This window comes from Danio rerio, chromosome 8 (assembly GCF_049306965.1).
Source record: "Danio rerio strain Tuebingen ecotype United States chromosome 8, GRCz12tu, whole genome shotgun sequence".
In the NCBI taxonomy this organism is placed as follows: domain Eukaryota; kingdom Metazoa; phylum Chordata; class Actinopteri; order Cypriniformes; family Danionidae; genus Danio; species Danio rerio.
The window spans coordinates 22,181,385-22,209,225 of NC_133183.1; the positions used below are offsets into that span (position 1 = coordinate 22,181,385).

The 27,841-nt window shown below is 39.6% G+C and overlaps 1 protein-coding gene across 4 annotated transcripts in view; it reads right to left on the reverse strand.

The window, feature by feature from the left end:
• adamts10 (ADAM metallopeptidase with thrombospondin type 1 motif, 10) overlaps positions 1–27,841 on the reverse strand; it is a 92,696-nt gene that overhangs the window by 14,106 nt on the left and 50,749 nt on the right. For all 4 annotated transcript variants that reach the window (XM_005166873.6, XM_009303901.5, XM_073909677.1 and 1 more), the window contains 4 exons: positions 23,829–23,962; positions 15,825–15,948; positions 3,872–3,952; positions 2,134–2,297 (listed from right to left, as the gene is read on the reverse strand). In XM_005166873.6, the coding sequence (XP_005166930.1) occupies positions 2,134–2,297; positions 3,872–3,952; positions 15,825–15,948; positions 23,829–23,962 (503 nt within the window). The remainder of the gene's footprint in view (positions 1–2,133; positions 2,298–3,871; positions 3,953–15,824; positions 15,949–23,828; positions 23,963–27,841) is intronic.

Genomic DNA, 27,841 nt, shown 5'->3' on the forward strand with positions numbered 1-27,841 from the left:
AACACAAGCTCTCATTATATGCTGATGACATACTCCTTTACATCTCAGATCCTTTTTCATGCATCAGCGACATTCTCAAAGTTTTAGATGATTTTGGAACCTTCTCAAGGTACAAGTTAAATATTTCCAAAAGTGAATGTATGCCTGTAAATACACTTGCCAGGCAAATGCCCGACTCTGTGTTTCCCTTCCACATGACAAGATCTGAGTTTAAATATTTGGGTATTAATATCACACCAAACTTCAAAGGATTATATGAAAAGAACTTTACAACTCTTTTGAGTAAACTTAAATCTGAGCTTCAGAAATGGAGGATGCTCTACCTGTCCCTGGCAGGCAGGGTAAACTGTGTTAAAATGATAGTTCTTCCAAAACTATACAACTATACAACGAATACATCTAAGTAGATCACAGATAGCCTCTTTTAACTCTACTTTTGACAAGACCTGTATAAGATGTCACACAGGCGAAGCAGACTTGTCTCACATGTTTTGGATGTGCCCTAAGCTTACTCTATACGTGTGTGAAGTACAGCTTAGGGCATGTGCAGAGTTTGCTTTGTCTGGCATTCCACCTGACGGACTGAGTCTAACTCAAAGACAACAAAACATAATAGTCTTTGCATCTTTGCTGGCTCGCAGACAAATTTTACTGCACTGGAAATCTTTAAATCCACCTAAATCATCACACTGGCTGCAAAATCTGATGTTATTTTTATACTTGTAAAAAATTAAATATTCAATTAGAGTTTCTAGCAAATTCTCATATGTTTGGCAACCCTTACTATCATATTTCTCTGCTATAAGTGTACTTCCTGGGGAATAATATGGCTGTCTTGTATGTAACTGAAATCTTTTTTTTTGTAATCCTTTTGTATTTTCTTTCTCTGTCCAGAACCTCAAGCTTTTTCTATGTTAACCTACAACATTATCCCTGATCGTATAACCCATTACTGTTGTCACTCTATTTATCTATGTATTTATTGTTATTTTATTTATTTATTTTTCTTCTTTTATTTAAAAAAATTAAGCATTTTTTTCTATTATTATTGTTTTTATAATTACCTTTCTTTTTTCCTTCTTTAGGCAGTGTATTTAGGGTTTGTTGAAGTGGGTTTTACTATGTATGATAAAATCTCTGTATATTCTCTGTATGTTCTTTGCATAAAAATAAAGGGAAAAAAGAAAGTATTCGATTACTTTCATACCTGTTTGTGCTCATTTAAGACAAAAAAGTATTTAAAATAAAAGATTCCAGGATGAACATTTACACATTATTAAGTGTATTTGTCTGTTTAAAAACACACTCAAATCCCAAAGTTTCCCCTTTCGCTCTTCTTTAAATCACATGTACAGAAGCTGATCTGGGAACAGTGTTTTTATACTGAGTGTGTCTGTGCGTCAGTAAATTTTGTCAAACTGGGACATGGCTTACCGAGACCACCTCTTCAAGGAGATCTTGGTACGCTTTTTTGGTCCACTTTTGGTGCGCACTTGAGTGCAATTGGTACATTCACACCTGCCTAAACGAACTGCATGAACTGTGTCTTAGTAAAAAGTGCTAATTTTCATTTCAACATTCTTCATTTATTCAAAACATTTGGAATAATGTAAGTCAGTTAAATACTGTATATATTACAAGTCTACAGTTTTTTTGTATTTGAATAAACATATATATATTTTGCCTTTAAGAAAGATCTCATTTTAAACTTGGATGGATCTTCAAAATGGAATTAACCCTTTTAATAGTAAATAAAGTAAGTTTTTGGTAAATTTCACAAAAAATCCACATCTTCCATTGCTCGGACATATAGTTCTGACCCAAAATGAACCGTGGTTGCTTTGCCGGGCTAATCTGAACGGCCAATCGAAAAACAAATCTACATTGTTTACACTTTTCAGGCAATTAACCTACAAGTGGCTTTCCCATTGTTCCTCCAGCAAATCAAACCAAGATACCAAAAGTTTTTTAACAAAAAAAAAGCACTTCAGCTTTAAATAACATTTGTCCAGAAAATTACACTTGACCCCATAGCAAATACATTGCAGCTGTCTAAATTCTGAGGCATCTGTACCAACAGAGGCAGAGCACAAATATCCTGCTTGAACAGACCACCCAGCATCTCTGACTTACCATCACGATCAGGGTCATGTTGGTAGGTCCGAGAGCTTCCAGGGTCTCTGGTTCATTGGCGGGTCGCCGGTAGTGGAAGGTACCACCGGCAATGTCGAAGCGGCGCGGTGTATCGATGGTCAGCTTGCCATTGATGAAGTACTGATCCCCTTTGCTCTTCAACACTGGTGATAATGGAAATAATTAGCAGGCCGCAATACATAACAGACTATTTGGCACTGAAAAAATGCAGAATTAGTTACCACACAACACATCGACATGACCTCAATCAATTTTGGTAATGCAATATACATCGTCTATACATAAAAAACAATTCTTGCAACATTTTAGCTAATTGTGCAACCTCTCTATCTCTGTTGGAGCTGTTAGTGTTAGTATGGGTAAAAAAAACTTTATAGTATTTACTATAAATTAATTTGTAATGTTACTTAGTATGGTTTCATTTGGGGTCTGACAACTGAAAATAGATCTCATAGCAGATATCGCAGCCTCTGTTACTTTTTGCCTTGCACTTTTTTGTTAACATTTATTAGAATTGATTTGGGACATTCTGATTCCAATGCCTCATTATTACATTGTTAAAATGACTATAATTCAATTAAATATTCTTAAGAATAAGATATTATGTGTTCTATAGTAGAGTGTACTTGAATTTTGGCATTGTATAATAAGTGGCATAAAATAAAGTGACAATAATATCATTTATTGCAATACATTTTGGTGCAAAATATCGTACAACCAAAAAAATAGATATCGTAACAGGCCTATTTATGCTAGTATATTATACTAACAACTAGTTGTTTTCAATCTTAGGTGAGTACACAATGAGCACTGGGTCAAAAAAAATTAAATAAAATTTGCTTTGAAGGAATAGTTCACCCCAAAAAATAATTCTGTCATCATTGACTCTACCTTCACTTGTTCAAAAGTTCTTTGTTTATTTCTTCTGCTAGACACAAATAAAGATATTTTGAAGAAGGATTGAAAAGCAGCCATTGTGTATTTTGTTATAACGTCCATTTCCCGCTAACAATTGAGTGCTGTTGAGCATGTTCTTAAACACGGCTGATTGGCCATTGTGTTCACATGCTCAACAAAAATGACTATGATAAGTCTTCAGTTCACAGTTGTTCACCGAGTGAACACACAGATACAGGAAATTTGCATCAATGAGCTGATCTGCTCACACTGACATACGAGCGATCAGCTGATGCATTGACTGATCTTCGCAGCTTAGAAATGCTTAATTTTCTTGTATCTGCGTTTGCACACAATGAACAGTGGTGGACTGATGACCTTCATGGCCAATCAGAGTCATTTCTGTTGAGCATGTGAACACAATGGCCAATCAGTGATAAATGGGTACGTGCTCAACAGCAATCAAATGTTAGTAGGCAGTTTGTTAGTAGTTTCTCTCTTTCTTTTGACATACAAAAGCATAAAGTTTTGTTGCATGACAGTTAGATGAACAGATATTAAAACATACTTTAATACTTACAAAAACTGCCCTCATAAACAAACATTAACCGATTTCACTGTACAACACTTCATTTTAAAAAGTGAAAAAGTCAAAAACCATCTCAGCTGATCCACAAGAGGCACCTTAAAGCATCTTGAATCTGTACTTTTAATTTAGTGTAGAAGCTCTTTACAAAATCCATTAACCCCAACAGAGTATTAGTTCTGGTTCTCATGAGAGGTTCATATTTAAGTCAAACCATGAAAAATGGTGTCTCACCCAAGTAATTCAGAGAGATGTTGAGCTCTTGGATGTGTATGAATACAGATCCTTTGGGGATTCTGACCACCTCTTCATAACCTGAGGAAAAAAACACACACACACATATGCATACATTTATTCATAGCAAGAGAACAATGCAGTTTGTGGTGTTTCAGCGAGAGTGACTGTGATGGGATATGCAGAGGTTTGAGATTCCAACTGAATTCCTGGGCAACGTCCCTCAGTTCTGCTGCCCAACACACAATGTGTTTAAGGCCAGATTCCACCACAGGCTTACAAACAGCTCCAGCCTCTGACCGAAGAGTAAAAAAAGAAAGCTAATTTTTCAATCCAGTCCTGCCACAGATGGGGATCTTGTTATAATCACTCAACAGGCAATGTGGTAAAAACTGCCACAAAACATTAAACCATATACAAACCAACTAAACATGGGGATCATAACCAATTGAAGAATTCTGATTTAGTTTGCTTTTTTTTAATATTCCATTAATTAGTAAAGCAATTCAGTTCAACTTACTTTATAACTTGTAATGTGCTTGTTACAGTTTAACGTCTTTAACCACTGAGTAATATTAATTAATGTATTTACTATAAGGGTTCATTTGCATTTTTACTACAAAAATTCCATGACTTTTCCAAGACTATCAAGTAAATTGTTTGACATAATTTTTCATGCAGTGTCTACATATATGTGGTAAATCATAAGAAACGTTTACATTTATTACACCATATCATAAAGCATGCAATAGTTTCAATTTATTTTTAAATCTATGTACAATAGATAATGCTTACACAGCACCAATAATGTGAGAGGATGTTTTTGGCCACGAAAAGTCGTAAAACAACTAAACTCCATTCCAGTATGCAGATACTTTTCTAACTAATTTTAGATAATCTTAATAGTTTGTTAAACTAGTAATAGTAGGTAAAACTACTTCTATTAGAAAGCCGCGATCACACTACAGTTTTCGCTCCATAAACATCAAATTTTTTAGACATGCGAATGCGGCACGTGAGATGAAGTTTCATTATAAGTCATTATAATGAAGTTTCGCATTACACTGCATTTGAAAGTTCAAGCTTGGTGAATTCTTACCTTTACTGTAGCTACCCTAGTAAATCCATGGTAAGTTAAAAGAACACTTTAAATAAACAGCTAGCAGCATTTTTTATTGTATTTTCATCATACTGCTATAAAAACATTGATAATCTTAGACTTAAAAAATCTCAGTTTCTCTGGATTTACAATTTGTAGTCAAGTGTTTGAGTAAAATGTATATTTTTTCTAGAAAAACAGATAACAAAAGGAACAATTGAATCATTTATTTAAAAAAACGAAACTGACATTAAATAAGACCTAAATATTCTTATAAAATTAATTACATTTAATTGTTTTCCCCAAATATCACAAATACTATACCATTCATTTTTCCAAAACACCACTACATAACGTACTAATCTTGGAGTCCACATCGCTGAGAATCTGACATGGACTGCTCGCCCAGATGCAGTTCTGAGGAAGACACAATGCCTCTTCTTCCTCAGGGGCCTCAGGAGGTTTGGAATGAGCCCCCATATCCTCCATTCATTCTACACCTGCACTGTGGAGAGCATCCTGTCTGGCTCCATCACCACCTGGTATGGAAAAAGCACCAGCAGCAATCGCAATGCTCTACTTAGGGTTGTGCAAACTGCTGGCCACATTGTAGGAGGTGAGCTTTCTTCTCTCCAGGACATCTACACCAGGTGGTGCATGAGGAAAGCTGAGAGAATCATCAGTGACTCCAGCTACCCAAGCCATAAACTATTCTCTCCACTACTCTCATGCAGACGGTTCCGCAGCATCCAGTCATGCACCAGCCGACTAAAGGAAAGCTTCTTCCCACAGACTATAAGGCTGATGAACACTTGACACACCTCACACAAACTCTTTCTATATACCCTCACTGCATACCATCAAGATGTAGCATGAACTGCACTTCAATCGAATCCTTACTTAAAACAATATTGCCTACAATAACTTTCCATCAACAGTCGAACTGTGTGTACACCTTTTTGACTGTCTACTGGCTATCTGTGTCTACACGTGTGTAATGTGTGTTTTTCTTTATGTATTTATTGTTTTTCACGTATTTATTGTCTTTTACATATTCATTGTCAACATTGCTAATAGTATATTGTCACGACTGGGTCTTGAACCCGGGTCTCTGGTGTGGAAACCGATGTGTATACCACTAAGCCACAGAGGAAGTTGTGTTGGACCCACACGAAAACACTCCAAGAGGGAATCCGGAAAACAAGCATTTATTAAAAAAAATATCAACTTAGGTTCTTCTCAAAAATGAGGTAGCAAAAGAGACAACTTAGGTTCTTCTCAGAATGAGGTATACAAAATACTCTAACAGTATAATAAACATGTAAAGAAAACTCCACGAGGGGAGAAAACAAACAGATAATTAATGCTGTCAGCAACAAGGAAAATAAAACACTCTTACTAGATGTAGCTCAGGAGATCAAGGGAAACGCAAGGCAAGTTCACCAGAGATGACTCAAACACCGAGTGAGGAACACAGACAAAGTGACAACTTAAATACACTGGCTGGAACAAGTCACAGGTGATCTAAATTAAGTAAACAAGAACACATGAGGAAGAACAAATACAGAGGGGAAACACGGGGACCTCTAGGGGAATGGAGACAAACTGCAGGATGGTGACAGGACCCCCTCCTTTAGGAACGGCTCCTGACGTTCCTACCAGAACACCCTGGCCTCTGGGTATGAAACTCCCGGATTAAACTAGGGTCCAAGATGTCTTTGGCAGGAATCCAGGAGCGCTCCTCTGGCCCGTAGCCCTCCCAGTCAACCAGATACTGAAGTGAGTTCTGGACCCTCCTGGAATCCAGTATCCGGTGGACCGTGTAGGCTGGCTGGCCGTCAATGATCCTGGGAGGTGGAGGGGGTCTGCGAGGGGGGGCAAAGGGAGAAGACAAGACAGGTTTTAATAAAGAGACATGAAATGTGGGATTAATTCTAAGTGAACGAGGAAGATACAAACGATAAGAAACAGGGTTAACTTTCCTGGCTATTCTAAATGGCCCGATGAACCTCTGGGACAATTTTCTCGACTCAACCCGGAGTGGAAGGTTCTTAGTGGCCAACCAGACTCTCTGGCCAACCCGGAAAGTAGGAGGCCTTCGACGACGGCGATTAGCCTGATGTTGGTATCTCAGGGAGGTTCGAAGGAGAGCGCTTCTAGCTCTCCTCCAGGTTCGTCGACAGCGTCGAACAAAGTGCTGGGCTGAGGGAACTCCCACCTGGACCTCTTTCTCAGGAAACAATGGAGGGGAATAACCAAATTGGCATTCAAAATGGGAAAGTCCGGTGGCTGAGGACTTGAGGGTGTTGTGGGCATATTCAGCCCACATTATGTAAGATGACCAAGTGGTGGGGTTATTGGCTGCCATGCACCGTAGAGTGGTTTCCAAATCTTGGTTAACTCGTTCTGTCTGACCATTAGACTCAGGATGGAACCCGGATGATAGGCTGGCAGTGGTTCCGAAGAGTCTGCAAAAAGCCCCCCAGAATCTGGACAGAAATTGTGGACCTCGGTCAGAAACAATGTCTTGGGGAATGCCAAAAACTCTGAAAACATGGCTTATTATGAGCTCAGCAGTCTCTTTAGCCGATGGCAACTTGGGCAGAGGAATGAACCGGGCAGCCTTGGAAAATCGGTCCACCACAACCAATATGACCATGTTGCCCTGGGAGAGTGGAAGTCCTGTAATGAAATCCAGGGAAAGGTGTGACCAAGGCCTGTGGGGAACAGGTAAGGGATGGAGCAGTCCCTGAGGTCGCTGGTGTGATGATTTTCCCTGACAACATACTTGGCAGGCCTCCACATAACCTTTAACATCTTCCTTTATGGAAGGCCACCAAAAGCGACGTCGGAGGAATTCTAAAGTACGGGAACTACCTGGGTGGCAGGTCAATACAGACTCATGACCCCACTGCAAGACCTGAGCTCGCACTGCTCGAGGGACATATAGAGCCCCCAACGGTCCATTCCCTGGATCAGGTTCTTTGGTTTGAGCCTTACGGACCACTTGTTCCAGATCCCATCTGAGGGGGGCAACAATCCTTGAACTAGGAATAATAGAAGAAACAGGTTTTTCATGCGTCTCTGGAGAGTAGGCTCGGGACAAGGCATCAGGCTTAAGGTTCTTGGAACCGGGTCTATAAGTCAGGATGAACTGAAATCTGTTGAAAAACAGAGACCATCGAGCCTGCCGAGGGTTCAGTTGCTTGGCCTGCTGGAGATATTCTAGGTTCTTATGGTCTGTAAGTACCTGGAAAGGATGTCGAGCGCCCTCAAGCCAATGGCGCCATTCTTCCAAGGCCAACTTAACAGCAAGCAGCTCTCGGTCCCCCACGTGGTAGTTGCGCTCGGCATTAGACAGGCGACGTGACATGAAAGCACAGGGGTGTAGTTTTCCATCCTCATTCCTCTGTGATAAAATGGCTCCTACACCCACATCTGAGGCATCTACCTCTACCATAAAGGGTATGTCTGGATTAGGGATAGGGAGTATGGGAGCTGAGGTGAATCGATCCTTGAGATCCTGGAAGGCAGCCGCTGCTTTAGGACCCCATTCAATCTTGACTCCTCCTCCCTTTGTCAGTGCTGTCAAGGGAGCCACAACTGAGCTGAAATTCCTGATAAACTTCCTGTAAAAGTTTGCAAAGCCCACAAACCGTTGCACCTCTTTTACTGTGGTTGGAATAGGCCAGTTGAGAACAGCTTTAATCTTACTAGGGTCCATCTCCAGGTGACCAGGGGTGACAATGTACCCAAGAAACTTAGTCAGGGAAACATGAAACTCACATTTTTCTGGCTTGACAAAGAGATGGTTTTCAAGGAGTCTTTGGAGAACCCTGCTGACATGGCCCTCGTGCTCCTCCATGGACTTGGAAAATATAAGTATATCGTCCAGATAAACGAATACAAATATATTTAACATGTCTCGGAGGACGTCGTTGATAAGTGCCTGGAACACGGCAGGGGCATTGGTAAGGCCGAAAGGCATCACCAGGTATTCATAGTGGCCTGTGGGGGTGTTAAAAGCAGTCTTCCATTCATCTCCTTGCCGTATCCGCACCAGATGGTAGGCATTGCGAAGGTCGAGCTTGGTAAAAATGGAAGCTCCCTGCAGCAGCTCAAAGGCAGTAGCCATAAGAGGCAGGGGATATCGATTCCGAATGGTTATCTTGTTAAGACCTCGGTAATCGATACAAGGCCTAAGCCCCCCATCCTTCTTCCCCACAAAGAAGAAGCCAGCACCAGCAGGGGAAGTGGAGGCTCGGATGATGCCAGTTGCCAGGGACTCTTGGATGTAAGCATTCATAGCAGCCTGTTCAGGGGGAGATAGGGAGAAGACTCTGCCTCTAGGAGGAGAGGAACCGGGGAGAAGGTCAATTGCACAGTTGTATGGGCGGTGAGGTGGCAAAGAGGTGGCTCGAGACTTACTGAATACTGCCCTAAACTTATGATAGACAGCGGGAACTTGAGACAGATCTACAGAATCTTGAGGCTCGGGATGAGGGGCAGAGAGGCTATGGGTAAAACAGGTGAAGTGACATGAAGGACTCCAATCTAGAATGGAACCAGTAGACCAGTTGATATGGGGATTATGTCTGTGCAACCAGGGATGACCTAGAATGACCGGATACTCGGGAGAGTCAATAAGGTAGAAAGTCTCCTCCTGCTGATGTTTAGCAATGGTAAGCTTCAGGGACTGAGTGGCCTCAGTTACTTTGCCGGGTTCAAGGGGTCTACCATCCAAAGCAGTTACTGACTGGGGATGAGGGAGAAGGTGGGTAGGAATCTTAAGTTTCTTGGCCAAGGAGAGATCTATGAAATTAGATCCTGAATCCCCCTGAATCGATCATTGCCTGGACTGGGAACTGATGACTCTCCCAGGACAAAATAGCTTTGAGAGCTAGAACGGTGTTGGCAGGAGGAACTCTTATTTTCCCCATCACAGTCCTCCTGTAACTCGGTGGGGACCCTCGTTTCCCGATAGTTCTGGACAAGTGGATCGAAAATGACCAGACATACCACAGTAAAGGCATCGTCGCTCCCTCATCCGTCTGTCCCTTTCACTGGGAGAGAGTCTGGAACGACCTAGCTGCATATCTTCTGGAGGCTCGGGAGCTTGTTCATTGACTGGGAGAAGTCTGACTGGTGGCGCATGAACTGGAGATGCAGGTTTGTGAACAGGAGTTTGGGAATGGGATGCTCTGCCTCGAGTCATTCTCCGTTCTCTCAAGCGAATATCAAGGCGAATGGCCATATCAATAAGGGATTCTAGGTCTTTGGCTGGTTCCCGGGTGGCCATCTCATCTTGAATGGATTCAGCTAATCCGCCCAAAAAGCAGACTCTTAAGGCCTCGTCATTCCATCCACTACCTGCTGCAATAGTTCGAAATTCAATGGCGAAGTCTGCAGCGCTGCGAGGACCTTGACGGAGAGTAAGGAGACGTTTGGAAGCCTCCTGTCCACTAACTGGGTGATTGAACACCTTCTTGAATTCCTTCTCAAAGGCTGTGTATGACTGGCAATAACTAGGCTGGGACTCCCATGCCGCAGAGGCCCAAGACAATGCCTTGTCAGTCAGAAGGGTGATAATATAAGCGATCTTTGAGCGGTCAGTGGGAAAACTTGAGGGCTGAAGCTCAAAAGTGAGAGAGCACTGGGTGAGAAATCCCTGACAGGAACTAGGATCTCCAGAGAATGGCTTGGGGGGTGGAAGTCTGGGCTCTGCAGCAGCTACTGGAGCTATGGGAGGACTGTTGGTACTTAGGGGTGGTGCAGCAGGAGAAGCAGGAGAAGAAACCCCAGGAAGGCTTTGAAAGAGTTGCCGAATGGACAACGTGACATCAGCAAGGAGCTCTGAGTGTTTTGTCATCACCTCCACTTGACGACGGAGAACCTCTTCATGACGCTGGAACAAAGCTTCATGACTGCCAATCACTGCCAACAGTTCTTTGGTACTGAGTGCCTCTGGGTCCATGTCTGACTCGGTGTTTCTGTCACGACTGGGTCTTGAACCCGGGTCTCTGGTGTGGAAACCGATGTGTATACCACTAAGCCACAGAGGAAGTTGTGTTGGACCCACACGAAAACACTCCAAGAGGGAATCCGGAAAACAAGCATTTATTAAAAAAAATATCAACTTAGGTTCTTCTCAAAAATGAGGTAGCAAAACAGACAACTTAGGTTCTTCTCAGAATGAGGTATACAAAATACTCTAACAGTATAATAAACATGTAAAGAAAACTCCACGAGGGGAGAAAACAAACAGATAATTAATGCTGTCAGCAACAAGGAAAATAAAACACTCTTACTAGATGTAGCTCAGGAGATCAAGGGAAACGCAAGGCAAGTTCACCAGAGATGACTCAAACACCGAGTGAGGAACACAGACAAAGTGACAACTTAAATACACTGGCTGGAACAAGTCACAGGTGATCTAAATTAAGTAAACAAGAACACATGAGGAAGAACAAATACAGAGGGGAAACACGGGGACCTCTAGGGGAATGGAGACAAACTGAAGGATGGTGACATATATTGTTTAGTTTTGGAGTACGTCGTTGTATTTTGCACTGTCTGTCTGGAGCCAGCACCTAAGCTTTTCACTCATTGTAGTACATGTGCTGCTAATGATGTGACAATAAAAAGTGGTTTGATTTCTCTTTAGAATCAAACATGAGGAGAAGGTTGAGATGATCAGATTAATTCCATTACCAGCGTAAATTTATTCATAATACTACATGTTTTCATTCACTTAACAGAACCAAATAAAAAAAGTAAACCGTTTTGGAACTGAACAATCTGTGCCCATGTATCCATACATAATACTTCAGATTGAGCCATAAAAACACTGTATTTTTGGAACTGGCTCTGAATAAGAACCCAAATATATATACTAAATCACTCAAAACATGTACCCACATACACAGAGAGTGAGAAGCAGTCAAATCATTAGTGGTCATTCGTGTAGATTGGTCACTCAGCTGGCATATTTTGTGGAGAACAATGCCTGAAAGAACCTCATTCACTAACCGCATTTCTAAATAAAATGTGTGTCTTTGTTTAAATTGTATTTGTATGCTCCAAAATTCAACACAAACACTGCACGAACCAAAAATAGGCCATCATCTGGGCCTCGGCGAGCCACTGCGGTCAGTGTTTCTTCTGTCGGCCGCCCAGGGAGTGGTTCACTGAAGCTTCCTGCAGCTGAGAATAACCTTCAGTCCAGCAGACTGACATTCAACAACACCAAACCCACGCTGAACATCTAAACTGCTGCTGTCCCTCAAAGCCTGTTCACTGGATCAATTCTGGCTGGTTATGATATTATGAAACTAACAAAAGTCGCCTATCCCAAGTTTTAGGAACAACAAATAATAGCTTGACTTCTAGCTGATTGTTTGGTATCAAAAGTTTCTTATATTGAAGGCAAAGGCCTCTAAATTATGCTTATTTTACTAAAATAAAATATGATCATGCTTTGATTTTTAATTATTTCATTAGGACAGTAAGGTCTGACTTTGCTTAGACAAAAGTCTTGTCACTTAACAGAAATAATGTACAGTATAGAATATAAAGTCATGGTGCAGTGGAAAAAGAATGAATATTGTGTATGACTCCCGTGAGCTAGGACGACTGCAATCATTCATCTCTGCAATGACTCAAATAACTTATTAATAAAGTCATCTGGAATGGCAAAGAAAGCGTTCTTGCAGGACTCCCAGAGTTCATCAAGATTCTTTCGATTCATCTTCAATCCCTCCTCCTTTATCTTACCCCAGACATGCTCCATGATGTTCATGTCTGCTGACTTGGCTGGTCAATCCTGAAGCACCTTGACCTTCTTTGCTTTCAGGAACTTTGATGTGGAGGCTGAAGCAATCCTGCTGATGAATTTGCCCTCTCCTGTGGTTTGTAATGAAATGGGGAGCACAAATGTCTTGATACCTCAGGCTGTTGATGTTGCCATCCACTTTGCAGATCTCTTGCACACCCCTATACTGAATGTAACCCCAAACCATGATTTTTCCTTTACAAAAATTGACGGATTTCTGTGAGAATCTTGGGTCCTTGTGAGTACCAATAGGTGTTCTGCAGTATTTGTGATGATTGGGATGCAGTTCAAAAGATGATTAATCAGAAAAATCAACCTTCTGCCACTTTTCCAAATCATCAATTAAAAGTCAAGTTATTATTTGTTGCTCTTACAACTGGGATCGACGACAAGACTTTTGTCAGGTAGTGTATGGTATCTTTAAACTGTCAATGTATCATTTCCTACAGCAAAAATCAATACGTTTCCCAAGATGCCACAACATTTTGAAGCTTCTGCATTGTAAAGTGTTAATAGGTCAATCAAAAAAAAGTCATTATAATGGAAGTCAAATGGGGAAAAACAGCCACCAACATAACAAAAGGGAAGTACACTTGCCCAGAGTATATTGTTGTTTTCAAAGCATTTTTTACCAAAATGTGTCAAAATAAGATGTCACCTAAAATAATTCCATTTGTTGAAACACAGAGAAAACTATGGCCAAATTAAGACTCAAAATAAATAAAAACAACCCCAACAGCACACAAGGATTAACAATGTAGCAATAAAGCAAATGAATAAATGACTCAATGACTTCATTTCCTAGCCAAATTTGAAACAATTAATTAATTACATTGGTTAGTCGATACACTCTGTGTTTAATTAGAATTAACAGTGTAATCATTTGACACCGCAAATAAAAAATTTAAATCATTGCTTTACAGTTTTATAACTGTTACAATTTTTATAAAGGTATCTTTAAAAAAATTATAACTTTTGAACTTTGTTAGAGTGCATCTGTAAAAAATATCGAGCCAAAATTTACAATGTTTACAAATGCATTTTTGGCATTTTTATTTTTTGGCATCTTGAATTACTTTTAATTCTTATAAAAAGCTATAGCTTAAAAAACATGATTTTATATGTCTGTCTATTGTACTTAATAAAATGTACAATAAAAATAAGTAGTAATAAGTAGTAGAAAAGGTTTTACTTCACCATAACTTCGCGTTATACCATTAAACTGCTTTTGGCCTTCATCCTTCCTTTTCTTTTATAGTGAGCTGATTTTCTTTTCATTCTTGACAACACGACTCGATCACTTCTCGCGTCTGTTCAGTGTCAGAACATACCGCAAAGAAATCATAATTTTTTTTAAGGAAGAACAGAGGCTTTGAAATATGAAAAACAACTCTCAGCACATTTTTGGGAAAAATACACTTAATTACACTAGTAGAGTTGCTAAACCCCCCACTAAAGTCTGCAAACCCCTAAAATTGTTCACACCTTTTCACCCCATTAGCAACGGTTCTGCTCAAAGTGCAAAGTCATGTTAACATTTCCCAGTTCTTACTTCAATAACTGACAGGGAAGCGTGCTTACTGACAACTCAAGCTGAGAAAGCGCTAACTGGAGAACAGGAAAGCAGAATTATCAGGGGAGTTGAAGAGGTCAGTGTGTGCCACTAGAGCAAAAAAGCAACAATCTCCCTTACGTCCTAGACAATCCAGTTCGCTTGGACTTCTGGGTTTGATCCAAGCCTCAAAATACTCTCCCAGATACCAGAGGAACTTGCCAAGGCTGCTCAAAGCCTGTCACACACATATACACACTGACTTTCTGAGGTTAGGCGGGGGGGAGCTCCTCAATTCAAGCATCAGGCTTGTGTTACTTCAGTTAACAAGATAAAAAGCAGTCTCAGATGTGCATTTGCAGGCTTCACTTAAACGTTAAGAGGAAAAGAATTACTGTATTCATCTTCTGAAGGACACTATGAGGACATTTGAAGAAGATACATTGCTTTTTTTGATGTTTGTTGTACATTTGCACTGTTTTTGTCCCCGAAAATAAAGTAAAGGCCAAAGTATACTTTAATTTGTGTGCATATGTGTGCAGAGATATGGTATCATTATTGGGAGATACAGGTGTATTTGTTATGGCAACCAATCACAGACTTTGTGACCATTATTCATTCTTCACATTCTTCACACTACCATAATATATACTCTATATGTGGCAAAACTGAATAAAGTTCTTTCATAAAACTGCATTTTTTGTTTGTGTGTGTAAACTCTAAAACATAACGTTTTGCTAACTTTGGAGGCTTGCCCTTAAGAAACGTAGTTTATTCTAAGCACTCATACAATGCAAGTGATTTAAATAGTTTTTCACCACTTGTCAAAGGATGTCAAAGCTACGCCAGTTCATGCTTCCACAGTCAAAAAACAAGGAAGATTGAACAAACAACAATCTTCTGAAGAGAACAAAAACAATAGAAGCTAATGCTGACGAGTGCTTATGTAAAGGGTTTGTGCTTAAACCATGCATAAATAGCTTTTGACTGTTGATTAATGTGATCTTAAGTAACGTCAGCAGACAAGCAAAGTTGTTTCAAAGTGCAACTTTTATTACTGTGGATTTACAGTTAAAATATGATTCCCCAATGCTAAATTAAAACGTCAGTGAGGGAACTGTGCTTTAATCTGTACATTGGCCCAGAAATAAATGGTTTCAGCTCTATTCAAAACGGAGAGGAACAATAACTCAGCCCTCAACTCTGTTCTAAATTTGAACATTTGGGTTCCAAATTCACAGCTATAGATACTCTACCTCTGTCAAGACACAAGCTGTTTTTACTAAAAATGTCCAATAAACTGCTTGAATTTAACACCAAATTTTTTTTTTTTTCATACAAATGTTCGTCTGAAACTGAATTGTCTGTGGAAACTTTTCAACGTCCAGGTCCTCAGTGAGATAAATGGTATTTTAGCAATGTTTCTTTTGCACATATTGTTACAAATTGTTCAGAAGAACATGCTTAGTACCTCCTTCAGACAAGGAGTCATTGAAGACCCCCTCGATGACCTGGCAGCTGCTTCCATCTCCTCCACAAACACGGCAGCGATCTTCCCGCACATCTGAGCCCAGGATCCGGTCACAGCCCACATGCTGCACACAGATACAAATTCAGAAGGGTCAAGGGAAAAGTCACAATGTTTAAATGGGTCATGTATTGACAAAAGATTTCCTTAGATAGTGACTTTATTAAAATTATTGTTATTGTATTACACACTGCAATATTTAATCCTAAGCATTGATTAATGCACACATTTGCCATGGAAAAGTTTCAATATGATTCTACGATGCCACAACATTGATTTCCATCCAGAGATGCATTATTTTGGAAAGTTGGACTGCTGTGTGAGTCTTCTTCAGCACATCCCAAAGAATCTCAATAGGGTTAAGTTTTGGACTCTGTGTGGCCAATCCATGTGCAAACATAATGTCTTGTGCTCAAATTGTGAAAGAGTGGTTGGGGGAGCATAATGAATACTGTAATTGTCATCTTGGAATATGCATGCCGTCAGAGAAGAAAAAAAAATCCACTGATGGATTAACCTGGTCATTTAGTAAATTCAGGTAGAAAGCTCACCTCATTTTTTTGGCACATAACATTGATTCATTTTACATGGACATCAATAAGACAATAATGTGATTAGGGTGTTTACATAAGCTTACATGCTTTTTGAATGTTCCTTTTATGATCCCGTTTTACATGTTATAGCACATAATTCGACTAAAGTCAATGCATCACTACGCTATCTACATTTCCTCCAGAGTTTCATGCAATTTCTGGTGTTTCATTTTTAGTTTGTCTAGTTTACCTGCAGTTTGGCACTTTTACTTTCATTCAGGAACATTTCATGCATGCCCCCCATAACAAACAAGATATTGGATGCGAGTATGAACTGCTGGACGAGTGTTTTGTGATGCAGGTGTCTGTGGTCCTTCACTGATTTGGTAGTTGCAGAGAATAGTGTCAAACAGCTGTGTGTATAGACTATCCTGTCACAAAATGCAATGAAATTCCTACACGACTGTAATAGTTTGAGTAAGGTGTTTACATGATTGCACTGCACTTCAATAATGCGTCTAAAATCGGCATACTCCACATGTCTTAATTCGATTTCTGTTTAGTAAGATTATGACCTTAATCAGATTAAACTATTCAAAAATCCCTGTTTACATGGTAGACTCTTAAGCAGAATATTGTCTTAATTGTATTAAAATTGGATCACTTATGTCCATGTAAACGTACCCACTGCAGAACTTAGACCTGACCAACTGCAGCATCCCCAAATCATAGCACATCCACCTCTCTTCTTACCTTCATGCACCCTTAACTGTGGAACAGAGCAAATCTGGAGCACATGACCTTTAATAAGCCTCACTGACAAGTGGTTTTCTTAAGGCTACACATCTGTTTAGTTCCAATCCCTTGAGTTCCCTTCACATTGTGCATGCGGAGATCCTCTCACTTCCATTATTAAACATAGCTGTGAGTTCTACTGTTGTTTTTTAACAATTTGACTTCAACAGATGTTAAAGTGAGTGCAGATTGCATTTATTTAAAATATTTGTGGACCACATTTCTTCCACATAGATGATGGTTCCACACTAAACTTGCAGTTTTTAAAAAAGTGTTGGAAAGTTCTTAACCCAATTTTAGTTGTTTTTGTAATCGCTTCAGATGTTTTCTTTGCTTGATTCATGCCAATTATATGACTTTTCTGAAACATATTAATATATTTAACATGACAACAAGATAGCGCAGTGGGTAGCGTTGTGACCTCAAAGCAAGAAGGTTTTGTTTAAGTCCCGGCTGGGCCAATTGGCATTTCTATGTAGAGTTTGCATGCTCTCCCTATTTTTATGTGGGTTTCCTCAGGGTGCCCCGGTTTTTTCCCACAGTCCAAAGACATGCACTATAGGTGAATTAAGTAAGCTAAATTTTCTGTAGTGTATGTGTGTGAATGAGAGTGTATGGGGGTTTCCCAGTGATAAGTTGCAGCTGGAAGAGCATCCTCTGCGTAAAACATATGCTGGATAAGTTGGCAGTTCATTCAGCTGTGGCGACCCCTGATTAATAAAGGGACTAAGCTGAAAAGAAAATGAATGAATGAATGACAACAAGATGTGTCTTCCAACTTGGTTGTTTAAGAAATGAAAAGCTACTCAATGCATCAGTTAGAGTAAATGGTTTTTAATGCACCAGTTTTCTTAACCATTTGCTTATTTAAATCCAGGTAGTGACTTTTTTTGGACAGGTGTTTGTATGTGTTAACACATTACTTCTGACAGGCCTGCTACAAACATAAAGCTTTGACATATAATCCCGAGAGCAATCGCAGAACTTGAGAGATCACAATCGATTTTCACTGACACTGAGCAAAGAAAAGTTTTTTTCTGCAGAGGGGCCAAATCTGCACAAAATCCAGACCCTTAATGAAGCATCTGAAGAGTCTCTGCTGTCAGGATTTAAAAGGCAACACACAAGCTGAACTCAGTAACCGGCAGGACCTGAAGTTGCTTGAGACTTTCCAAATCCAGGCCTGTGCAACTTCACAGAAATCCCACTAAAGCTCCAAAGGATTTGGTTGACCTGGCCTAGATTCCACAACCTGCAAATGTGTGACCTATTTCCTCACAACAACAATGGTAAGTCAGTGGTTGGTTTGAGAAGACAGGGCATGTCCTGTGCCGGACCTAACAGAGCCGAGCTTTGAGACTCATGGTTCCATGGGCTGTTTTCAATGCCTTGTGCTTCAAAGCCCTTGCTCTCATAATCAAACCCTTATTGTTTGGGAGTTAAGCCACCATGAGGCTGCAAACACTACTTTGATTTCTCTCCCTGCTGTTCTTTGGGTTTTATATGCACCATAAATAAGAAAGCAGAGAAACGAGTGAGGAAAGGAGATGGAGGAAGAGGAGGGAAGGAAAGAAACCGAAAAAAAGAATGAGAGTTGACGGCGGGGAGGGAGCGAGAAGTCGCTGTGATCATGTTCAGCTGCGTGTACTGAGGAGAGAAGGATCTGGGGGGGTCACAGAGTTCTTCAACATTCAGAGCAGAACAGAGCAGGGTTGGACTCAGCTGAACTGTTGATAAAAACAACCAATGGTCTGGAGAAGCCCGCAAAGATAAACCAGTCCAATAAACTGTGTGAGAGGATGACCATTTCTGTTGACTGGCGTAACACAAGCACACACACACACACACACACACACACACACACACACACACACACAAACAGAAACCTACCTCATTTCTGTAATCTCCTGCTGAGGCGATGAGGATGCACATGCATACCATTAGAATACTGGTTCCCCATACACGCAAACATATAAACTCCATTCCCATTCCTGACAGTGAAACACGATGAGCTTAACACACACATATACGTGCATCATGAACACTGTGTATTTGTTTTTCATTTTGTTTTGATCCTATAGCGTTATATACTTAACTGTGTTTGTCAGAGTCTGTGTAGTCGGTCGTCCGTGTTGCTTTCCTACATCACTCAGCAAACCCAGGCACCGCCCTGCAGCCTAGCTATGTAGTGCTAGAGTCGTAATGCCTTGGCTCAAAGCAACCGGAAGCCGACTTGCCCATTGTCTGTCTTAAAGGGGAATTTCTAAATAATATGTTTGTGTTATAATGTGTTTATTTATGTAATATTACTATATTTAAATTTATTTTATCATGGGAAAATGTGTAAGTTTAAAGTAGATGTTCTGTTTATGTACATATTTATCTTATGAAATAAATATTTATGTTCTACCTTTTATACTTACCTTACTGTTTGATTTGTTTGGTTTAATCCAAAAAGGCAGAGCATGGGCTAAAAAACTAGAGGACCAAATTAGAGAGTGGGAAATGGGACCTCATGAAGCACTGTGGCTTTCTTTTAACTATTGAGGGAAAATATGCAAAGCTTTGAGAGTGTCAAGAACAAGCCATTTAGTGCTTATTTAAAAAAATATATCAGTCAGAAGCTTGTCCAATTTAAGTAAAGAGAGATCTGCAGCCATTTCCAGACTCACACTATAGTCTGTTGTGGGATCAATGACTCTAGAAAGACACATAATCAATAAAGATTAGAAAATGGTTTAAGTACCCCAGCCCTGGAAATCAAACTTCTCTGAATTCGCTTGTTTGGCTGTCGCTACATGTTGTCATAAAGCAGGGGTGGCCAACCCTGTTTCTGGAGAGCCACCTTCCTGTAGATTTCAGTTGCTACCCATATCAAACACACCTGAACCAATTAATTAATACCTGAACACCATGTAATAATTACAGGCAGGTGTGTTTAATATGGGTTGCAACTAAAATCTGCAGGAAGGTGGCTCTCCAAGAACAGGGTTGGCCACCCCTGTCCTAAAGTTTTACACATTGCTCACAGCATACCATGGGCAGGACACATTGCACTTCAGAACACACATGCACACATAAGCCCATGATTTGTTTGGCCTTCCATGTACCCTGATGTACAGACATACTGCACAACATACCCCACACGTAAAAAAGCGAAGCTTTGCTGTCTCTGTTATTACTGTCATTTTCCAGTGCATCTTGTGTATATTGTGAGACCTTTAAAAAAGAGCAAAGCCCAGTATCGACCAAAGTCCAACCCAGGATCTCCTGCAAAAAAAGCTGCGAGGCCAATGAAGGATGAGACAACAATGCAATCAAAGGCAAACCTATTACACTTAAAAGAGACCCAGCATGCTGAGCTGCAACCACATCTAGATTTATTCCTTGAATTGCTCATTAGAGGGCATGGTGGACGAACCAGATATAACACCGCATTCACCTCCTGGCTCTGACAACTTCTTAACACTAGCCATAAAGAATACCTGAAAGGATGATGGTACCATGGCGACAGAGATCGAAGTGATGATGGAGTTGGGAGTCACTGAGTGTAGTAGCCCAATTTGCATTGCATATGCATCAACATCTTAAAAATAATTGACCAGTAAAGATTTGACACATTTCTTATGCCTCTTATTGAAAAGCTATTGGAGAAGCCCAAGTATGTGAACTTATGTAAAGAAAATTGGAAAGTTCCCTTGGAGAAGAGCTCAAAATTGTTTCTGTTTGTCTCGTTGTTCATGCCCCACCCTCAGCCTCCAATGCAAGAGGTTCTAACTTCTAACTTAGTAATGTTTTGGTGCTACTCAAACCACTTGTCTTGGTTCAGAGCCGAACAAAAAAAAAAACTGTACTGGAACTGCCTTGGTAAAAAATAGGATATACTGTCAAGCACAACTCTTCAAATTTTAAATGGTGGGGTCTGGCACCACCAAAACTTCACACTGGTGGGGCTAAAAGAGGTTTCCAACTGATATGATTGGTACAGTCTGCAAGAGCATGTAAGGTGGGATGACTGCCATCCATTAAGACAAAAATGGGTATTGCCATACATAAGGATTTGGAGAAGTTTCTGACATTCCCAGATAGCAAAGGCCTGCTGTCAATCATGATGGATTGCAAAAGCCATAGAGAGGGGACAGGGTTTATTGTTCGTAGGTTTAAAAGGAGCAATTGATTGGACATTTAGAAAGGAGAGAGTACAAGGCCAGCCACCAAGGGGCATCCAGTTCATCTGCAAAACTGAGTGAGTCCTTATCGCCAGGCACTGTGGTCAATAGCCGCGTTTCCACTATCGCGCCTAAAGCGAGCGAGCCAGGGCGAGCCAAGGCCAGTGGGCTTTCCACTGTCACTTCCAGGGCCTAATCGGGCCAAAGCGGTGCTTTCTTGGGGCCAGTGGCCGGCCTTTTTCGGCCCGCCGAATACCTTGGGCCAAGGAGGGCCAGCTGGGGCTTCGGGGCGGAGTGAAAGGAGAGGCGGGCAGTTTTCTGATCGCACATGAGTACATGCGCCAAACAAATAAAGAAATAAGGGAAAGAAAACATCTAGCCTTATAGTCTGGGGTCTTTTTGCGTATGATCACCCTTATGTTTGCCTTTTAAATGTAAGGCTTAATTTATAGTGACGTTCTTTGCTGCGTCCTCCTTTATGTTTCAATAACGCATAATAATCTTTACACCATATTAAAGACACAGCAGACAGTAAAGGTTTTCGAGAGTTTTTGTCAAGTTTAAAATGTTTGTTTGTGCGTGTTTAGATGCCTGTATGTGTGTGTGAGACCGGGCAAGAGCGCTTCTTCACAGCTCTGTTATGCCGCGAGCTGCTTTTTTCTTTATTTATTTTGGAGATAATACACAAAATAAATACAACAGAAAGACATAAAACTAAACAAATTACGTTCCCACTTTCGTAGACTTTAAACAATATAGTGTCATATCTTGATAAAATAGCCTAAGCTATATTAAAATATAATTTAAAGAATTACAAATATCGGATATATATAAAATCACATTAAATAAATTAACCTATATAAAATAAACAAAAGCTAGCTATAACAATGTAGGTAGCCTATATACAATACATAAATCAAACCGTTTTAAAGCCACATATAGCCTAACTTTCATTTTACAAAGACCTGTCTGAAAAAAAAGATTTTCGATATTTTCTAAAAACAATTAACACCGGAGAAGGTTTGAAATATAAAGTAAATATTTATATAAGTAAATATTTATAAAGTATTTGGATACGATGATATTAATCAAATCGCGCAAACAGAGCATTATTTGGGTGAGTGAAAGCAGAATCTAGCCTACCTTTTTTTCTGTCACTCAGTCCTGCGCAGCGCTCGCTGCTTTAAACGCATTGGGGGAAAGTCCAAACACAAAATGTGTTCTATATCCTCAAACAACTGTTTATATTTTTATATGACGTGGTAAAATTTATAAATGAAACTTTAAATGAAGAGCTTTAGTGAATAGCTGCCGAGCGCAACAAATATATTTTTTTTTAGGGTACTCGCACTTGTGCTGGAAACTTAACACGACTTCTATCAAAATGAGGATGTTATAAAATACATGCCATATCGAGTTATAAAGGAGAATTTCTGTGGCTTTATATTATGGATGTGTGCGCTCTCTGTGATGGGTCCCTGCGTTAGTGGTGAGAGCACACGATGCACAATGCCAACAGTCGGTCGGCGAGTAAACAAATGTAAGTTAATGAATGGAAATACACAGGTCTGTGCGTATAGACATTTTATGTACTGCTGTACAGTAACGTGTCGTTTGTTTGTTTCGGTTGTCTTCATTTTAATGGTTTCGTTTCGTGATGATTCTATGCTCTGCTTTATCTGCCTCATTCCTGCTGAAGTGGGTGGGTTGTGTGACGTTTGATTCGGGGACGTTCTGTGGGCGGTGTTTGCGTGACGCGCTGTGAGCTACTAGCCCAACAGTGGAAACGTGACATGATTTCAGCCTCATTTCTCAACCCTCCGGTCTATTGGCCATGCCCGGCCCAATTAAAGCCCTGGCTCGCACTGGCCCGATAGTGGAAATGCGGCTATTGTGAAGTCTTACGGGTAAGGGTCTGGGAGAGGTGCTGGGTGTATATGAGGTGACTGAAACAAGATGAAAGACACTAGTGTAGAGACTTATAAAGGAGACTGCAAGAATATAACAAGTAAAAGAACAGTGCAAGTTGATGAAAGACCAACCCTAGAGTATTTACCATCCTGATTTGTCCATTTTTGTCAAAATGATGTTATTTTCTGTTCCCTCCACTATAAGCAGTGCTCAGATGTGAATTACTTTCACACCAACCAAACAACGCTGAAATCTGCAATAGCAGAAAACTTGAGTGTTAAAGCATTCCTGATAGTGAAAAATGTGACAAAATGGATTCTTAACAGATCAGAGCACCATAATTAAATCCATAATGCTCCATATTGCTACAATAATGTGTTGAGAGAATAGTAGATCTATGTGTCAGTAACTGAAAGAGACTTTCTTGTTCCCTTCAGTCTCATGGTCTTTCAGAAGTTCAAAGGCAGCCAAAAAACTTCATATTAGCATTGTCATAAAGATATGTATGCTTAATAGAAATTGGTGTGTTACTGTCTTACCTTACACTCCCCATTAACACAAACGTCCAGAGAGTCATCTCTGCAGGGTGTGCCGTCCACTACAGCTGGAGCGCGCTCAGTGTAGAAGTTATAGCCCTCGGCCAGGCAGTTCAGTGAGCATGACTTCACTCCACCTGCAGCCAAAATGTGCAAAACATCACACCTCAAGCATCAAGAGCCATTCAGTCAGAAACATGTTAAATACTCACACAAACAGCTGGGAGAAACATATTTACAAAGATAAGCATTGTAAAACAAAAATCATAAATTCAAGAGATTAATTATGCTAAAGATAAAGAAACATCAGCTCATGCTGAAATCATTTACATAATTTACATTTTAGCAGTTAAATAAAACAGTAAAACAGCAATATTGTGAAATATTACAACATTAAAAATACTGCTGAATATTTGGGGGAAAGTATTATACAATTTTAGAGGATTCAAAATAAAAAATGTTGATATAAATGTCTTTACAGTCACTTTACCGTCTCTTTATCCCAGACATTTGAATGCTAGTATATATAATAGTTAAGACAGGTAGTGTATCCGTATGAGAACCACTGCATGTCATTAATTCTACAAAGCCTGACATGTAAGACATAAAACATTTTATGTAAGACATTAAAAACAGTCTGTCATCAAATACATAGGACAGAATGTTAATATGCTTGTCACACCAATGGTAAGGCTAACACCATTGTGATCATGTTGCTTGTACAGAATTGACTCCTCATGTTTTATGCTTTGTTAACTTTACAACATTACACAACGGCAAAACAAACTTGAAAACAAACTGTTGGCAAATTCACTCCACAGTTTAATGCTCTTCCAACAATGGGGACACGTGAATGGCGTATTTCATGCAGCCAAATGGAGCTTTATAACTATACTAACTCTGTAGGACAGCTGCCAGCTCTCTGTAGAGCTCCATGTGGTATTTTAATGAGCTTGTGGGGTTTATGTAAGTTAGTTTATTCTTCCCTTGCTGTTAAATCTTTGAATAGCAGAGAATAGAGTCTGGGGCACATTTTAGATAGTTTGCTTATAGGTTAAGCCTAAAATGCACATTCTGTACACATATTTGTTTTATTAACCAGTCTTGTCTTGTCTATGTCACAAAGCTTCGTCATCTCCGGTTAGATTCTTGAACGTGAGTTCACTATAGACCATTTTGAGGGATGTAAACAAAAACAATGGGCCCAACATATTTTCTGCTTTACATTTTTAATTTCCACAGCTTCCGAGAACATTAACACAATGTTTTTAACACCCTTTTAACATTAAGTTATGATTAAATTGCCTCTTGTAACAGTTATGAAATAGTTTGATAACAAGCAGGAAATGTTCTTGGATCAATGACATGACCACAATAAAATGGTCTATATTTTAATGTCCTCAAAAAGTCTTGAGATCTCAATGCTCGAATGACCTCCAAAGTCACCAGATGCCAATCCAACAGAGCACCCTTTGGATTTGCTGGAATGTGAGACTGGCATCATGGATATGAAGCAAACAAATTTGAAGCAACTGTATGTTGTGATTATGTTTATATAGACCAAAATATCAGAGGAATGTTTCAAAAACCTTATTGAATCTACGACTCTGAGGCAGAGGTGTCCATACAGTGTCCTAGTTTAGCTCCAACTTCCTTCAACACACCTCCCTGGAAGTTTCTATTTTTGGAAGTTTCTATCTTTTTTTGTAAAGCAAAAGTATATACTTTTGAGTGTGTAACAGAAGAGTATGCAAGCTTTTGGACACACTTGGACACACTGGACATTTATGTCCAAACATATCTTGAAATAAGTTCACATTGTTGTTGCAGGTGAAATATAACACAGAAAATGATGTTTAAATGTTCCAGCTGGCCCAATATTGATTAACAGTCATTCAAAGAACTTTACTGAAGCCTCTCTACTTGACAGTTGGTCTCGCGTGTCCGCCATGTTTGTAGTTTATTTACACTTTTCACCCATGTATGTAGTTCTGATCAATTTCACGTCCAGCGGGCAATGTGCTGTGGGCAATATTAGCGGTAAGAGTATGGTTGCTTCAACACTTCGAATTTATACCGGAATTAGTAAATCATCCGGATGCCTTTGGCAAACTCTTTTCAACATACTATTGTTTGGGACATACTAATTCTATTTTCAAATATTATTTAATATAGATAGTTTGTGAATTGGGAGGCAGCAATAGAAAGAGCTTGCTTAGTTGGTTCAGGTGTATTAAATTGGGGTTGAAACTAAAATATGAAGAACAAAGGACTGAGTTTGGACACCCCTGCTCTAAAGGGATCCAACCAACCCAGTACTGGAAAGGTGTGTTTAATCATTGAGTAATACATTAGCTTAAGTACTAATTCTCACTATTAATTAGTGGTTTATAATTACCAGCCTATTAAGATATTGGCTTTTTTGTACTTACAAAGTACATATTTTGCATTATTCTACATCACTAATCCTACCTAAACCAAACTACTACCTTAATAACTATTAATAAGCAGCAAAATAGTAGATTTAGCTAAAAGTCACAGTTAACGATTTGTTAATAGAGAATTGTACCTTAAAACAAAGTGTGACCAATAAGTGTGCAAAAGAGAACAAAGAGTTAATCAACTTCTAATCTCATACATACTGGTACCAGTGGGATTTCATCCCTGATCAGGGCCCTTTTTTATGTCGAAAGGCTGGAGGGTTTGAACCCATTCCCCTCTCCTGTACCTGGCAGCAATGGTGTTAAAACTCTGAGTAATGTCACTTTGGCTCTTGCTAGCCTTATCAGTAGGCTCAAATCTACCACAGCCTTCATGTTAAATAATAACTCTTCCACTACACGTGTTTTATAAACCTAAAGAGGGCAGTTTTTGAGCTGCTGGCCAAGTTTTCTGTTAGTGTTGGACTAACTTGATAAGGTCCTGGGTGCCTGTGAAAACATACACCGAAGTAGGCTTACGATGGAAACTGCATATCCCATGAGGTTTTACTCTGGCAGGGCTCAGGTATATTTTTTAAGTGGCTAGAAGAGAGATTCATTGGAGTCATATGGGTTTCAGAAGGTTTTGGCAAGAGAGTTTAAAGCTAGAGCACAATGCACTAAATAATATATAAAGTAACTGCCAAACGGTTTTACGTTTACACCATACAAGTTTTATAAAATTGTCTCTTTACCAATATTGCATGTCAGATTTGTGAAATGTTTGTTTTCTGACAATAAAAGAGTGGTTAAAATTGCCAAGTATCTATGTGAGAAAAAAATCTGTCTTTCAAAATTAAAAGAGATTTGATTTAATATTAATAACAACATATTGTGAAAAATTGCTTTCATAATTTATTCATAATGCAGCCTTGCCCTAACTTAGACAAACTACTGTATTTTAGTATTAAAAACTAGTAAAAGAGTAAAAAATGAATGCATGAAAAAGAATAAAATATTTATAGTGAAGAATGACAACACAAACCAAGTTAAGCAATAAAGCAACAGACAATTCAACGGATCAAATTCAATAGCACAACACACTTCCAGGCTCAATAGAAATACTTGCCTTGGGCTACATTTTTGCAAAATGTAAAATACACTGCTCTGATTTCATTGCAAATGTAAAAATCTATTGGGGTGATGTATACATTTTTGCAAATCTGAAATTTGTTACTTAGGCTGCATTTTGTTCTATGGATCATTTACATGTACAATGATGATGAGAAGGCAGGCTTATCATACAGATCACCTTACGATTGACTAACCTGAACCCTTCTCTAAACCCAACCAACCAAGCAACCAACAGTGTATTGGACAGAAAAAAATGCACCACGGCTGAATAGTTTTACCAAACTTGATCTGTTTGTACCTGTTTTGTGGAAGCGTGTTTCACTCAATTCAAACCAGAGTGCTCTGCATTAAAAGTACAACACCATACAAGGTGAGCTTCTGAGGAAACTGACCAGTGACCATGGCAGGAGGACATATGGTGACAAACTTGTGAGATAAATGTATCTGATTACAAATCAAAGA